The 15979-nt window shown below is 40.5% G+C and overlaps 1 protein-coding gene across 2 annotated transcripts; it reads right to left on the reverse strand.

The window, feature by feature from the left end:
* Positions 1–72: 72 nt before the first annotated feature.
* arhgef33 (Rho guanine nucleotide exchange factor (GEF) 33) lies at positions 73–15321 on the reverse strand. 2 transcript variants are annotated; one of them, XM_080037101.1, is made up of 17 exons: positions 15197–15321; positions 13069–13112; positions 11136–11300; positions 9512–9633; positions 8820–8965; positions 8527–8646; positions 8041–8167; positions 6711–6843; positions 5606–5713; positions 5010–5102; positions 4701–4849; positions 4152–4241; positions 3862–4040; positions 2508–2965; positions 2215–2430; positions 1841–1983; positions 73–1625 (listed from the first exon to the last, which is right to left on the reverse strand). In XM_080037101.1, the coding sequence occupies exons 1-17, from the start codon at positions 15243–15245 to the stop codon at positions 1502–1504; spliced, it is 2466 nt and encodes an 821-aa protein (XP_079893227.1). In that variant the 5' UTR covers positions 15246–15321; the 3' UTR covers positions 73–1501. The 2 variants fall into 2 exon arrangements, with proteins under 2 accessions (XP_079893227.1, XP_079893226.1); XM_080037100.1 differs by having other exon boundaries at positions 8820–8968.
* Between the last annotated feature and the right edge of the window lie 658 nt (positions 15322–15979).

Below are 15979 nucleotides of genomic sequence, written 5' to 3' on the forward strand. Positions count from 1 at the left end.
ATAGTAATTTTTTTTTTATGTGGACCTTTATTGTACATTCTAAATGTCTCTGATTGTCTAATGCATAGCAGTAATGGCACACAGAAAAACACTTTGGTTCTGCCTTTAACCACAATGCTTAAATGAATACAAACACAAACCGTTTAATATTTGTTCTCCTGAGTATATGCACAGTATAATACATTCTGATTATGGCTTAAGCAATAAACAGAAACGGAAAGGAAGTTGGAGGGAAACCGATACAAATCAGTGTCAGAGCCAGTTGAGTTGGTGACATAGTTTGATACGGTAAAAAATAATTATTTTACATAATTAAGGGCGACAAGGGGATTGTCTGACAATATCAAACTTTAATAAATTAAAAATATTTGCACCAATTTACAACTGGGGGTAGAACAACATTTTGTATGGGGATAATATTGTCAAACTAGAAATGCAATTCCTTGAAGAAATTGCGGTGTGAATGCTGACACTGCTGAAGCTGATGCTGAAGAAGCTGACGCTTCACTGCTGAATGTTGATGAAGAACGAAGGAGGAATATATCTGAATCAACAGAATGGTTGAAAAATAGAATGTTTGAGAAATGTGGAATATTTGGAAGTTTGAATGGACTTTCTAGCTGAAATGACGAATTAATTATGACCTTGAACTATGACCTCCAAAATGTAATCAGTTCATCTTTGAGTCAGAATCAACATTTGTGCAAAATTTGAAGAAAAACCGTGGAAGCGTTCATGAGATAATGCAGTCACAAAAGGCAATGTCACAGTGACCTTGAAATTTGACCTTTGACCTCTAAACTCTTGTGATGTCATCTCTGAGTCATAATCAACACCTGTGCAAAATTTGAAGAAAAACCGTGGAAGCGTTCATGAGATAATGCAGTCACAAAAGGCAACGTCACAGTGACCTTGAAATTTGACCTTTGACCTCTAAACTCTTGTGATGTCATCTCTGAGTCATACTCAACATCTGTGCAAATTTTTAAGAAAATCCGGTGAAGTCTAAAATGTTGTGTTGGAACGGGGATTCGAACCCCCAACCCTGTGTTCAGCTCAATCAGGATACTACCATGTAATGTCCTGAAGGAGCTGAACATGTAAAATGTGGATTGAAGTTTATCGGATGAAAAATTACTGAGTTAACGCAATTTGAATTTTCTCCATCCGCTTTGAATGGGGCTGTGGCGTAATTTTATGTTGAAATCGACAAAAAGTGAGCAAATATTCAACCATCAGTGCTGTTTTGAAAAAGAAAATTGCATCATACAACAGCTGTGTGAAGTGTTTTCCCTAAGTGAAAAGGCAGAGGTCAGAACTTGGTATTGGAAAAATCAAACTTACAAGTGGAAATAATATGAAGAAAAGCTGCTTAGCTAAATAGCTCAAACCTATACAGCATGTATATAGCAGTTGTATATGTAAAAATTTAAGAAAAAAAGCCATTATGTAACTTTATTACATGGATTACACTTCACATTTGTTCAGTCTGTGACCGTGTTCAAACAGCAGTGCCACGGTTTATCTGCAGATGTTTGGGATTTTTCCCCGTTGATTCATGTTCACTGTTGTTTTGGTGTTCTGGTGTTTTCTCACCTCCCTTCTCTTTCTTGTCATCACTGTTTCTGTGATAAAATAAATAGCAGGGGTTAATTTGACAGAACGGTGCTATTTCTTAGTGAGTATTTCTCGAAATGGTGTCATTCTCCATAAACTTTACGCAAAAAGCTGCCTGCTTTTGAAGACTTTTTTTGTGGCTTTACTGAATCATTAGATGTGGCAGCCACAGTATCAAGCCCTTTGTTTGCATATTATTTGTATCTTGCATTATCTTTCTTACTTTTTCTTAAAGAGTTTCTTGAATGAGCTCCTGAAGCCTCCTTTGTCCTGCTTTCGACTCCTCTCACTGAAGGGGGTGTGGTTATTCTCCTCTGTCCCGCCCCTCCATTTTGACTCCTCCCCCCATGATTGGAAACCGGAGTCCTGGTGGGTTCGAATACAATAATATTTCACCCAAATTATTCATTTGGGACTATTCTTAGTGACTGTGTCTCCAGAAGACCATAGTGGCCATATATAAAACAGAGAAAAGGATCAAGGTCATTGCTCAATGTTAAAAGAAGAAACAAAATGTGTCAAGAACTGATATAAATGTTGCTTGGTACAGACAGGAGTCATGCAAAGACATAATTAAACATATTTGCTGAAACTCACAATGCTCAGCAGCCCGTGAAGTTCATCGCTCTGTTTGTCGGTATCTGTTCTGATGGCCAGGGGGGTATGTATCTTGCGGGAAGGGGTGGGGCACCCTTTGCTGCCTTTACTGCCCTGCCGCTCCAGCTTGGCATGGCTGCCCAATCCTGGCCTATGTTGGTGGTCTGAGAGGGCACCACCATCCCCAGTGTTGTCAAACTGAAGACCGTTCAGTGACTAGACAGCAAAAAAGACGAACGTGTTAATTTTTAACCACCGAAAAAATATACTGTACATGCACAGACAAAACTCACCTTGCTCTTACGCTGGCCGGCCTGAAGGGGGCGATGTTGATTACGACGCATCATGATAGCCTCGTCCGGAGACACGCACACTCGGTTGGGCAGTTTGTTGTAACCATTCCCGTGACACGCACCGTTACCAAAGACATCGCGGGTTGACGAAACATTGGCCGCCATTGGGTAATGTGACACTGAGGGGCCTTTAGGGCACTTGACGAAGGCAATGTCGATGGAGGAATCGGAAGAGGCAGAGGAGCAGCGGTCGAACATGGTGACATCATGAAGGGAGCCTCCGTCCTCTTCATAGAGGCTCTCCATCCCCGGGGGGTCTGGAGGGAGGAGGAACTCTCCCAGGGCATCGGCCAGAGCAGAGCCCGGTTGAACCTGACAGTCTGCAGGTCTGGAGGGTGGATGATACTGGAATGACATGGACCTCTCAGATGCCCCACTCTCTGGGATAATGCCAAGACCTGAAAGCCAAGCCAAAGTAGTGTTGACTCGTTGACCAATGTGGCAATTGTCCTAAAATCATAATTTGAGTGACAAGGGTTGCACATCTATTTAAAAAAAAAACATTACAAAATGTAGTTCTTTCAGACACTTCGCAATTAGCCTGGTCCAACCAGACCATCGTACTTCATTTCATTTGTACAGAAGGTCTGGAACTGCTGTAATTGGCAACCATCACTCACTTGGAGGCGGGTGTCTGTTGAAGTTTAAAACTATTGGATCTGCTCAGTGCCACTCTGGATCAGCCAACCAATTGCATAACGTTTGGTTGTGACGTATGTCATGAGCCGGCTTCTGACGGTGCTTCCCAGTTGTACAGGGAACTCGGAAATTTCCGACTTCACTACATATTGTAGTCTATGGATCTACCGGTACCTGGCAACGGTAACTTGCTAGAGCCTAACGTTTAGTTATTTGGATGAGAAAGGTTGCCGGCGTCCATACTTTCCCGAGCAGATGCACTGGAACACAGAAAGGTCGGAACTCGGAACTACCAAGTCGGAAATTTCCGAGTTCCGAATATAAAGGAACGCCGCATTCAACTGAAACTGGCGACGTCATCGTTCTCAGCCACTCGCTCTGTTCGCTGATTGGACCGCCAAAAGTCTGGCTGGAGAAGGAACTCATAAATACACTTCAGTCCCAGACTGACTACTGAAGTGAAATTAAAATTGAGCAGAAGTAGGTAGGTGGGCAGTGCCAGGCTACTTCCCATTCCTACAAGAATCTAATTCAAAGCTTTTGAAAGCCTTAGATCAATGTGCTGAAAGTTAAAGCATTCCTGTCAATGCCCCAAAGTATAATGTCATATCAAACAGGAGCCAGAAAAAGATCCGCCGTTTCTGTGATCACACACCTGTTGGTTTGTTGTTCCGTGATTCCAGGTTGGGGCTGAAGAATGGGAGCTGCGAGGGCCACTCTGTGCCGTAACAATGACTTTCAGGAGCCTGCTCCCGGTCCCAATCCTGGAAACGATGAGACTGGATCTGCTCCAGGAGACGCTGCTTGCTCCGCTTCACCTGGTTGGCATGTTCTCTGTGAGGGGACGGATGATTCATATGACCAGATTCAACGACCTTGTTTCCATTAGTAGCACGAAGAGACACGACAAAGCCACTTCCCACTTAGGAATGTTAAAATACTCACAGCATGGCACTGTTGCAAGGGTACGGTGAGCCAATGTTGTTCGCTTGAATCCCACTCTCCACTGTCTTTAACAGCTGTTTTATGGTAGACCTACAATGCAGAACACTGTATTTTGTCAGGTTCAAACTGTGATTTTATATCTTGGTGTACCTCTTAAAGGTGCACTATATAGTATCAGAGGAGGGGGATTTGTTTACATTTGAAGAGCCTGCAATTAATTTACGAAACATATTTACTCTACATGTTATTATTAGTATTGAATAATTATATCGTCATAAATCAAAACAAAATTATTTTGAGGCACCTGGAACCAAATGTAAGACTAGAATGTGTTTGTAAACAAAACTGCGGGTCCTGCTGCTGTAAACAACATCAGTGAAACAGTAACTTTTCCGCTGTTGCAGGGATCCAATTTCACTGAGCCAAGTTTGTTTATTCTGTTATAAGAATATACCTTAGAAAATTAGAACTGTTCTGACACACCCGAAGTTACATAGTGCACCTTTAAGCATTTGTGTGATGTGTTTTTTGGTGTGGGGTTGTCCTGACCTCGTCACCTCCTTGCGTTTGTGCAGCAGGAGCTCTTGGTTGTGCTGCAGTAGGTGGTGGTACTGAGCTGTGAAGGACCTGAACTGCTGGATACACACCAGGAGAAGGTAGTAGTCTGGGTGCTCTGCGTCTGTCTGCCTCAACAGGCCCTGAATGCACATGGAAATATAACTTACTACTACTATTAATTCTATCACTTCTGAATTCCTGTCAAAGTAAACAGCGTTACTGAGATATTACACGTGTGTGTGTGTGTGTGTGTGTGCGTGCGTGCGTGCGTGCGTGTGTGCGTGTGTGTGTTAATGTAACCTGTAGCAGCAGCAGGTACTCAGGGATCCTCTGAACTGGCTGGAGGAGCAGGGTGTGGAGGGAGGGTTTGGATTCGTCACCTGTTATGTCACTCTAATGGGAGCACCGTTTGGCCAATCAGAGGAAAGGGGCAGCATAGGTCAACAAGAATGGAAGGACAATACCAAAACTCAGTACAGCAGCAGGTATAAGCAATAACATTGTTCAGCTGTATCTAAACAGTAGCTATTGTACACAAACAGGGCTTCAACATTAGCTTTTTTGGATAATCAGCCAGAACGGCTTCTAGATATTTAAGTTACCCGCCACTCAAGTATTTCTGAGAATATTAAATATTTATTAATCTATCAAGAGTTGTCTTGGAATCACAGGATTGAGTTGTTCTCTGGTATTAGTCACACTAAAAGAAAATTTAGATTGTGTATGTCGTGCTTTCTGAAATATTATGCTTTTACCTTCTCACCTTTACTCATTATCACATCCGGTGCTGCCTGCACTGTCATTTATTATTGTTAAATGCCATGCTTGTCCTGCCTTAACCTTTCATATGATATCATACATAGCCTGTGACGTCATGCCACCTTCTTTTGTGTTACCTCCAGCAGGGCAGAAGATTTAATGGAGCTGGAGGCAAGCATGGTGACAACCGACAGACAGTCCGGAAGCTCCTTCAGGTAGGACACATAAAAGTCCAAGAAATCACTCTATAGGAAGACAGAAAAAAGACACCGTTTGAGTTTGCATTTACTGTATGTGTTTTTGCAAAATCCTCACACATTATCCAGTCTCCTCTGTTCACTGATTGGACCTCAGAAAGCAAATCATGTGTGGATGCGCACTTTGACGATCGTATACAAGTTACCTTGATCTAAGTGTACAGCTGTTCACTGATATATTTTGGGTTATGTTTTCAGAAACCTCACCAGCACAGTCTTTAATTTGTATTCCTTCCTGCAATTCACATTGAATATAAGCACATGCAAAACAATAACAGAAATTATATATAAAAGAATCAACCTTCCATTTTCACAGTTATCTGTTCAGTAATAACAGGAATCACTGCTGCCTTTGTACTATCATTCATCTGTATTCCAGCTCTCAACATGGCTCCGCTGGAATTTGACATTTCATTTAATTTCCGTGATGGCTGCCAAAGCGACTCAAATTCATTATAAATGGGCAGTCACAGGACCAAACCTTCTGACCCTTCTGCATTAAGTAGTCTGGGACAGCACTGTGCGCTGGGTTTGTCAGGTTTCACATTTATAAGCAAGTAAACTGGAGGTCCAGATAATTTGCATATTATGATGTGGTTGTTAAAATATCTACAGAATTACCCGATACAGCATTCATTTCAGGAGATGTTCATGCCTGGATGTTGTTGGGACTGTGAGAGTTAATCTACAGTAGGTCAATGCTGTGGTTATTTTTGAGGCCTTTTTGGTGGTGGTGTATTGAATTGCAACATACCAAAGCATTCCTTTGTGGTTAATACATTCTATTGGTTAAATAGGCTATATTTTGTTTGTTTTATCAAATTAGCCTGTCAACAGACATTGGTGCGGCAAATCAAGCTATCGCATACTCTATGGCCCACTGTTTCGCAACGTGACAACTACTAATTTTTTGAGTTAAAGAAATACGGTAAAAAAGTTCAGACAAATGACAAAAAAAAATAAAAAATCTAGGTTTGTTGTTTACCTCTTTGCTGGTCAGCCTCATGAACACATCCCCCATGATGCCTTGCCACTGAGACTTGAGCACACGCTCCTGAAGAGTATGAAGGAGCTCAAGGTGCTGCTGGATCAGAAACCTCAGAGAGCTGGGAAACGGTCTGAAGACAAAAAGGATAGGAGTTTGTACAATTGGAGGTGTAAAATGACCAGATAAGATGGAGGAGGGATGTTTTATTTATGTTGCACCCTCTGGTCATATAGCAATACTGTACTTGAATTGTTTGTCCATACATCAACTTATTTGTTTGAAAGACAAAGAGAAGTAAGGATCTATTTTCAGCTTCCAGAACTTGTTCTCATACAGAAGTGATTACTGCAGGAGCTACACATTGGCTTTAATAGAATATACTTAAGTAAGTGCAAGCATTGATGGTTGTGCTGTCCTGTAATATACCATTCCTTCTGGCAATTATTGTGCCATGGTATGTGACAAACATTTAACTGCAGGTAAATCAGGTTAAAACAAATGCAATCATTTACTAAAACCATTGGACCCAGTTCGGTGTTTTCACCTTGTCATTGGTGCTTCTGCTCATTGGGAACACGTGTGCGGAGGCTAAGCTGTGATTACATTAGCGAGCTATGTAGAGACTTTTGAAAATAGTATCCTCACTGTCTCGCTGGTGTTTATGACCCTTCTTTTATTTGATTAGTTTATTTCCTGTTCTCCCCTTCACCGCAAGCTCTCAAATTAGATCAGAGTGTTTGTTGATCTGTGTGTGTGTGTGTGTGTGTGTGTGTGTGTGTGTGTGTGTGCGTGTGCGTGTGCGTGTGTGCGTGTGCGTGTGTGTGTGTTGACGTGGATACGACGAGTGAGAAGGAAGAAGAGATATACGACTCTGTGGCATTTATATAGTTCATCATGGCCCCAAAAACAGATCAATCATAATAACTTCTAAATCAGATAAGTTTGCCAATATCTGGGTCATTCTGGGATTGTATGGGTTGTGTGTGTAATGAAGCCTATCTATATTGTTTAAGTAAGACCTTTCAAACAGAGATAACGTTTAAATGCCTAATCCTGGGGGCGCCCTTGGTAGGGCGTCCCCCCCCGGCCCGGGCCCTGCAGCAGACCCGGGTTCGATTCCCGCCTGCGGTCGTTCTCTGCATGTTACTCCCCTCTCTGCCCCATTTCACCTCTGTCTCTCTGCACTATCAATAAAGCATAAAAATGCCCAAAAAATATAAAAAAAAAAAAAATGCCTAATCCTCATTAAATTACCCACTTATGCTTCTCGGTTGACTCGTAAATTGAGATGCCCATGTTGAGATAACCGTGTCTTTGTATGTCTTACCGTTTGTCTTTAGTAGTGAGAGCTTCTGATCCATTAAAGGAGATGTTGGCTTTCAGTAACAGTGACAGGTGGGACACATACACTCTCTCTGACTCCAGCAGCTCCAGAGCCACTCTCTGTCTCTTATCTGCAAACACACACACACAGCAAAGGTTCAATCTATGTTAGTCCTTTGTGGTCATCTAGAATTGTTATTTTTCTTTTCAGACTGCAAAAGTCCTGAAATCTATAGTGTTGAACTGATCCTGCACTCTGCTGTTGGTTGGTTGCTTGATTGTTAGCTGGTGATGATTCTAAGAAACCAACAAAAAGGCCTATTTTTCAATGCATGGGCATGTATGGTGTATAGAGGCATACATGAGAAAACTGAAATAAGTACTTCCAGTGCAGAGTCCATATAACAACTACTAATACTAGCACTTGTAGTGTGTTAACTGAAGTTCAGCAGTACACTAATTGTTAGTTACACAAACACATATTTCTCACTGTTTTCATTCAGGCTGTTGGGTGTCTCTGTTTCATCTCTGCTGTTTTTCCTCTCTCCCCACACTGGAGATCTGGACGGACAACCTCTCTGCTGCTGAGCCTCCTGCTCAGAGGTAGAGGCTGCAATGCACACACACACACACACACACACACACACACACACACACACACACACACACACACACACACACACACACACACACATGATGGTCAGTGGCTCCTACACTTCCCTTTAGCTTCTTCCCTGGTTAGTTGAGTGGGTAGCCGTGAGTGACACGCAGGCACGGACTCACTCTTTGTTGATGTGTTGCTCCTCTGTGGTGAGCCGTTGTGTGGCAGACTGGAAAATAAATGCTGAATAACACTTAGTTCTGGCTGGCTGGGTGCACAGATGTGTTCCTCCCCTGATGCCGTTAGCACGTCTGCCTTGGAGCTCTTTCTGCTTTTGGAAGTAAAAGAAGATCATTTAAAAAAATGATTTACATAGTTACACAACACAGTTTATCTTTTTGCATTCACAATGGGACTTTAAAGGTGCACTATGTAACTTTGGGTATGTCAGGAAAGTCAATATGTTCTAAGGTATCATAACTGAATAAACAAACTCCCCTCCCAGGAAAGTTGGATCCCTGGAACACTGTTTGAAGAAAGAGAGTTACCCGATAAAGTTACCGTTTCACTAGTGTTGTTGTTTACAGCAGGAGGGCCCACAGTTATGTTTACAAACGTATTCTAGTCTTACGCTTGGTTCCAGGTGCCTCAAAATAATTATTTATGTATGACAATAGAATTATTTAATATTAAGAATTATATGTAGAGATAATATGTTTAGTAAAGTAACTGCAAGCTCTGCAAATGTAAACAAATCGCTCTCCACTGGAACTGCGTAGTGCACCTTTAATGGTATTAGTAGCCATTCCAGAGGTAGGATTAGATAGTCCAAAAACATAAAGATAAGTAAATATTGCGTATGTTTCATCCCTACCTGTATGGACCAGAGATGAAAGCTTTGGTGTTTTCTGACTGCAGCAGCTCTATCCTCCTCTGCACCTCATTCTGTCTGCTGTACACATCCTTTATGTGGAACAACACCACATTCAGCTCTTCCTGAAAACAGATTGTATCCAAGGGACTGCATTAGTGTAACTGCTGTTAACACATAAGACTGTGTGTGTGTGTGTGTGTGTGTGTGTGTGTGTGTGTGTGTGTGTGTGTGTGTGTGTGTGTGTGTGTGTGTGTGTGTGTGTGTGTGTGTGTGTGTGTGTGTGAATGTGTGTGTGTGTGTGTGTGTGTGTGTGTGTGTGTGTGTGTGTGTGTGTGTGTGTGTGTGTGTGTGTGTGTGTGTGTGTGTGTGTGTGTGTGTGTGTGTGTGTGTGTGTTTGTAATGTACTTTACACTGTGAGCCACCTGGTCGAATTTGGAAGGAATTTTTTTGAAAATATGCTGGATTACTTTATGCCACTTATCAAGAAGAGAGCATTCTAATTGAACTACATCAAAGCTTTTCTAGTTTTGTGATGTCAAATGTTGGAATATGTTATTAAAGCAGATAGGGAAATCATTTCCAACATGGGAAACTGCTTAAGATAAACCAATCCCTTAGAAAATGATAGGAGTCATAGGAAAACTGCTGTAAACCATCTGTGATTTGATAATCGTGTCAAATATGATTCAACTTACTCATACAGTATATACAAATGTATATATATATATATATATATATATATATATATATATATATATATATATATATATACAGTGTATGTTCAACTGTAACAGCATCCATGTAATTCCACTTACACTGTAGCCACCATAAAGAATATTCCATATGTAATACCCTTTAATTTTGAGCAAAAAATACAAGTAATATTCGTAACTCAACAAGTGTGAGGGACAATGTCTAAAAGTAACAGTAATAATAATAATAACAGTCTATCATGTTTTATCGAGGTTTTATCAAATTCAAAGGTAACTCTTAGACGAACTCTCACAGACGTCACATACAAATATAAAATTACTTAAAATAAAAACAATACACAAGTGAGAAAATCCAACCACATTTGATGACAAGACCCTTCCTCTCAGACTGCTGAAGAGCAGAAAAAAACAAAATCTTTAACTGTTTCAATTTGTGCTTGTATGTTTTTTTTCTAGCATGTGAAAGAAAATCATGATTACACACTACCACTTTTGTGGGTTGATAAATGGGTCGGTTTGTGTCCGTAAATTCAATAGATCATACAACATGTTTTACATACCATAGGAGACTTCCATGGCTCTCAGCATTTCCTGTACTGTTGAGTAGCAGTGTGACAAAGTTGTTCTACAGTATCTAATAGTGTTAATGAAATTAGTTTACAGTTTCAACAGAGTTCCAGTCAGATGTTCTAAATTATGTTACAGCCAAAAATAGACTGTGTGTGTGTGTGTGTGTGTGTGTGTGTGTGTGTGTGTGTGTGTGTGTGTGTGTGTGTGTGTGTGTGTGTGTGTGTGTGTGTGTGTGTGTGTGTGTGTGTGTGTGTGTGTGTGTGTGTGTGTGGTGTGTGTGGTGTGTGTGTGTGTGTGTGTGTGTGTGTGTGCGTGTGTGTGTGTGTGTTTTACTCCAGCACCTTGAATGTGTTAAGCGAGTTCTTGAGACCCATTATCTTATCATCCACGTCAGTCTGATGTGCCTGGAGCTTCTCGTCCAGACTTTGGTCCCTCTGGCGCAGCTCACACAGCTCCATCAGGGCAGCGTGGAGCCCCTCGCGCAGCTCAGTCACCAGGCCCTGCAGCTGCATCACAGAAAAGCAATGGAATATATTGCGTGTTTTGGGGGCTTTTGACTGCTTGGAATTCAAATTTTAGTTGAAACCATCGTACTCATTATTTGGGTTCTAATATTTCTTCTTTGATATTTTACTGTTTCATTTAATTGTTAGATATTTACGTGGCTTCTTTTGAAGTCCTTAATTTGTCTTTTGTTAAATTTATTTTAGAGCTGTTAAGGTTTTTATAATGTTTTGGATTTTAACAGTGAATTTTTTAAATTCTTCAGTATGTGTCTTTGCCTTGGAAAAAAAATGTATGTTTCTATATTTATTCTGATTTTATTGGGATGTTCCTATCCGATCAGTTCTGCTGAAAATACTGTTTTACTGTTTTTATGTATTTCAATGTATTCTCTTCTTTATCATTCTCTATTCTTTTCCATAATGTTTCTAGTTTTTCTGCAAATTATGTTGGTTTTGGTGAACCCTCTTTTTGGGCCTTCTTAGACTTATTTTTAAGAACATTTGCTTTCATCGTATAAAGTCATTTTCTCATCCTTTGAGAATATTCTAGATTTTTCGTCCCTCTCCTTTTTTCTCTGCAGTTCGTCTTAGTTTTCATTCATAGCTGATTGAATTTATCCAGTAGGGCTAACTGAATCAGCTCATGGGAACATAACATGGGTTGAAGTAGGTCTCTCTTGCCCCAATCTCTCTATCTCTTGCTCTCTCCCTCTCCCTCTCAGTCATGTGAAAGGCATCAGGCAGCACACTGAATGGAGCGCCTGTCCTGTTTGCCTTCTGTTCTTTCTCCTCTGTGATGCTATCAGTGCTTCTGCACGCCCATACACCTGGGTGCTGAAGATTTGAAGAACATCTAGAATTCCCCCATGGATCTCATTATTTAATTGCAATGTGTGTGTAGCTACTGTTGCGGTTGGTTCCTTTGTATAAGTTGTAAGAGTGTAAATTAAACAAAGTTCATGAGGACATAATGTGAGTTACATGGTGATTATTGGCCGCATGGAGGCTCATTCAGAACTCCATATGAAAACAATAATATATAATTGTTGTCAGCTTTTAGTTACAGAAACAACCTTTGTTGACAAAAAGTTTCTTAATTAAATGTCAGTCCCATTACCAACATTTGATAACATTTGAAACTGCAGGACTTTAACAGATATTATTATTTTCTCTGTAGCATAGTTGTTTGTCTGAAATTGTTGCTGTAATATAACTCTCTTACACCGATCTGTGTTAAGGGAAATTGTAGTTAATTTGTCTCGTTAAATAAAATAAATGACGTGTTAAAAAGAAAAGACAGACAGAGGAGGAAGGATTCGAAATATCACAGTTATGGATATTTAACTGCAGGAGAGCATATTTCTCCTCTTTTATCCAAGAAAAATATTAAACAACCAGACAGCCCTTCACATGCATATATTGACCTTTGACCTCTCTGTGACTTATGACCCTTGAGAAGACCATCACGTCAAATGGTCAAACTTAAGACTTTTCCTTTGAAAAAATTTCAAAGTAAATATTATACAACTGACTGACTGCAGCAAAAGGGATAATAGCAGCCTAAAGCTCAGAAGGTTTAGTGAGAGCAGCATACAGGTACTTCTGTAAACTCTACTGACTATCTGCTTTGGTTGATGAAATTTTGAAAATAATTTTCTTAACTCTTAATTTTCTTAACTTCTAAACTTCTAATTTCTTTTAAATTCACCCGCGAGCTGTAAGACAAAAAAATACTTAAAGTGTGTAGAAAAGACAGGTTTTTGGTTACCTGAGCAATCTCTAGGTTAGCTTCCTCCACATTTTCTTCTTGATCTAAAAGAAAGAAAGAAAAAACAAGCTTAACTGGCACCTAGAAAAACAACAGTTCACTTAGGTTGGGGCGACTGTGGCTCAGGTGGTTAAGCGGGTTGGCCACAACGATCCTAGGGTTGGCGGATCGATTTTTATATGTCCATGTTCGATCCCCGCCCGGCTACCTGTGTCATGGTTGTTGTGTCCCTGGGCAAGACACTTCACCCACTTTGCCTTGTGTGAATGTGTATGATTGCTGTATGTTTGAGGTGGTGGTCGGTCGGAGGGGCCGATGGCGCGGAATAGCTGCCTCGCTTCTGTCAGTCTGCCCCAGGGCAACTGTGGCTACTATCGTAGTTTACCACCACCGGGATGACTGTGTGTGAATGAGTGGAACCTGGAACCATGTAAAGCGCTGTGGTGGGTTCCTTGAAAAGCACTATATAAATCCAATCCATTAAGTGAATTCACATTTTAAGTAAGTTATTCATGGTTGAGATTTTTATCAAACCAGAGTAATAAGTCCCTGTGATTGAGAGCATGTGTCTGCATGTGACGTGTAAGAGGCAAAGACGTGTGCAGCATTATTCATGAGAAATATCTGATGCCACAGAGGACAGGGTTAGGACAGCAAGGTTGGAGAGCAGTCACGTGAAAGTGTGACACATGCAAGTCCTTTTCAGAGGAGATATTAATCGATATGTATAGGCAAGCCCAATGGTCATTTTGATGTCCCTTCACTCCTTTTATTGCAATAGTCCTGTGACCTCTGGTGACTGTAGCTATAAGTCTCCTATTCTGTGTGTTTATCTGATGGAATCACGTATCAATTTCTATTCATTTGAAGCTGCTGGTAAATTTGTGTGTACATTTCTGATGTTTTTGAAGCAATCCGGATATATGAAGGGGTTTTCTTATTAATACAGACAATTAACTAGTTCTTAAATACTACAAAGCTTCCTTTTGTTGTGGATATGTCACTGGACGAGGCTGATGTCAACTTTGCCTAGGGTCATCTGAAATACGCACTTGACATATATTATCATGCATAATTTATAGGCCTGTAGGCCACATGCACAAAATCTGCAGTACATAACACTTCTCAACTGTGAAAGAGCAAGATGAGGAATTTACTGTACAGTGTCCAACAATGGAGGCTATCTGTCACCAGGATATACATAGTATGATACATTTTCTCAAATTGGCTTTATGCTGTTGGCCTTTTGCTAGGGTTAGGGTTTTTACCATTATGAAACCGAAAAGATATGGTTCTTCGACTGGAGCACCGTTATGAAAAAAACATTGTGATCCTACTGTAAGTTAGTTTAAATGAATTTGCCACCAAAATTATAACAAATTGTATAATATTTAATCATTCTGAGGCACATTGTATGTTAAGTCTATTAAACACTTATGTGTGAAATATTTCTAAGATTGATTATATTGCATGCGTTGCTATGCTGTGCTCCAATATTTGTTATGCTCTGTGCATATGCAGATGTTATAAACATAAACAGCCTTGCAGCCTGATGGACGAGAGACAATTAATGCATGGTGCTGAACCTAGTCTAAAGAAAAGATTTGACAGGGAGATCTAAGATGATTTAAGATAATCAGAGTGACATCTGAACTTATGTTGGTGTAAAAGTCACAACCATTACAGAAAATAAACAAGTGGATTGATTGAGAATTGTACATGAGAACACTGCAAATGTGTATGTTTCCACACGACTGCTCTTTTTCATTCCTTTGTTAAACAAAAGCTAGAATTTCATTCTGACAAAATTAGTGAAATTTACAAAGAAGACAGTCATTTTGTCCTACTCAGTCAAAATGTTACGAACCACTGCAATAGTCACATGTGCAGTGATGGTGTCTTTAGTTGTATACCATTGGAAATGGAATTTCTTCTGCACTCAGGGGTTGTTTGTCAGATCAAACTATTTTAAAGTCTTGGGAAGTTCTCACGACCATTTTTCACTGATAACTTGTATACACTAAAACAAATAATTGATTAGGAAAAAAAGTTGTTGCCCAAGTACAAACCAGAACCTTTTTTGTCCTCCTAGAACATCTGTGCTCAAGTCTTTTGACACCTGCTTTACCTTCTAGCACAGCGCCTTCTGTCTGGTCTTCTGTCGTGCCATTCTCCATGTCCGGGTATCCTGTCAGAGCTGTCCGGTTCTCAACTCCTTGTCCAGCTTGAGATGACTTCAGTCCGCTGCTCCTCTGTGGTGTTAGTTTCCTCTGAACAGACCTATCCTCTGATGTGACCGATCTCTCTCTCTCTCTCTCTCTCTCTCTCTCTCTCTCTCTCTCTCTCTCTCTCTCTCTCTCTCTCTCTCTCTCTTTCCTCCAAAGCATGTGAGTCCTATGATTTCCCTTCTGAACAAAAAGGCCCTTGTCTTCAGAGATTAGAGGGACATATGGGAAAGATCAGGAGGAGAAAGTGAGACATTTGTTCGTCATATATCTAACTCGTTAGATTTAAGGAGGTGTGTCTGGCTGTAAGTTAATGATGACCCTTCTTTTACGTGTGTCATTTTGTGACTCCAACAATGTTACAGGAGTGCAACGTTAAAACATTAATTCAATTAAATAATTTTAGTCGGGTGGACCCAATCTCCAAGGTCAACGATATTCTGTAATATTTGTAAAATTACTATTCAGTTTTTACAGGGTGGATGCCTGCTGGCCTTGAACATAAAGTATGTTAGCATAACAAATGTGAAAGCTTCACAACTGACAGTGTGAACTATGTTCCTGTCTCTGTCTGTGTTGATCCACTCCTGTGTTTCTGTAAATCTCCATGTCTACAACATAGGTCTCTTTGTATCATCTGTCCCTCTGCCTTCGGTCATTTCAACAACAAACTTGTGTTTGAAGAT

This window comes from Ammodytes marinus (genome assembly GCF_949987685.1).
Source record: "Ammodytes marinus genome assembly, chromosome: 11".
In the NCBI taxonomy this organism is placed as follows: domain Eukaryota; kingdom Metazoa; phylum Chordata; class Actinopteri; order Uranoscopiformes; family Ammodytidae; genus Ammodytes; species Ammodytes marinus.

Bases quoted from the DNA above. Each gene is read 5' to 3' on its own strand.
- arhgef33 (XM_080037100.1), bottom strand. From the start codon at position 15,245: ATGGAGAATGGCACGACAGAAGACCAGACAGAAGGCGCTGTGCTAGAA. The intron at 11,301-13,068 runs GTAACCAAAAAC...TCTGTGATGCAG, and splicing joins CTAACCTAGAGATTGCTCAG to CTGCAGGGCCTGGTGACTGA. The intron at 1,626-1,840 runs GTAAGAAAGATA...ATTTTATCACAG, and splicing joins AAGAAACTCTTTAAGAAAAA to AAACAGTGATGACAAGAAAG.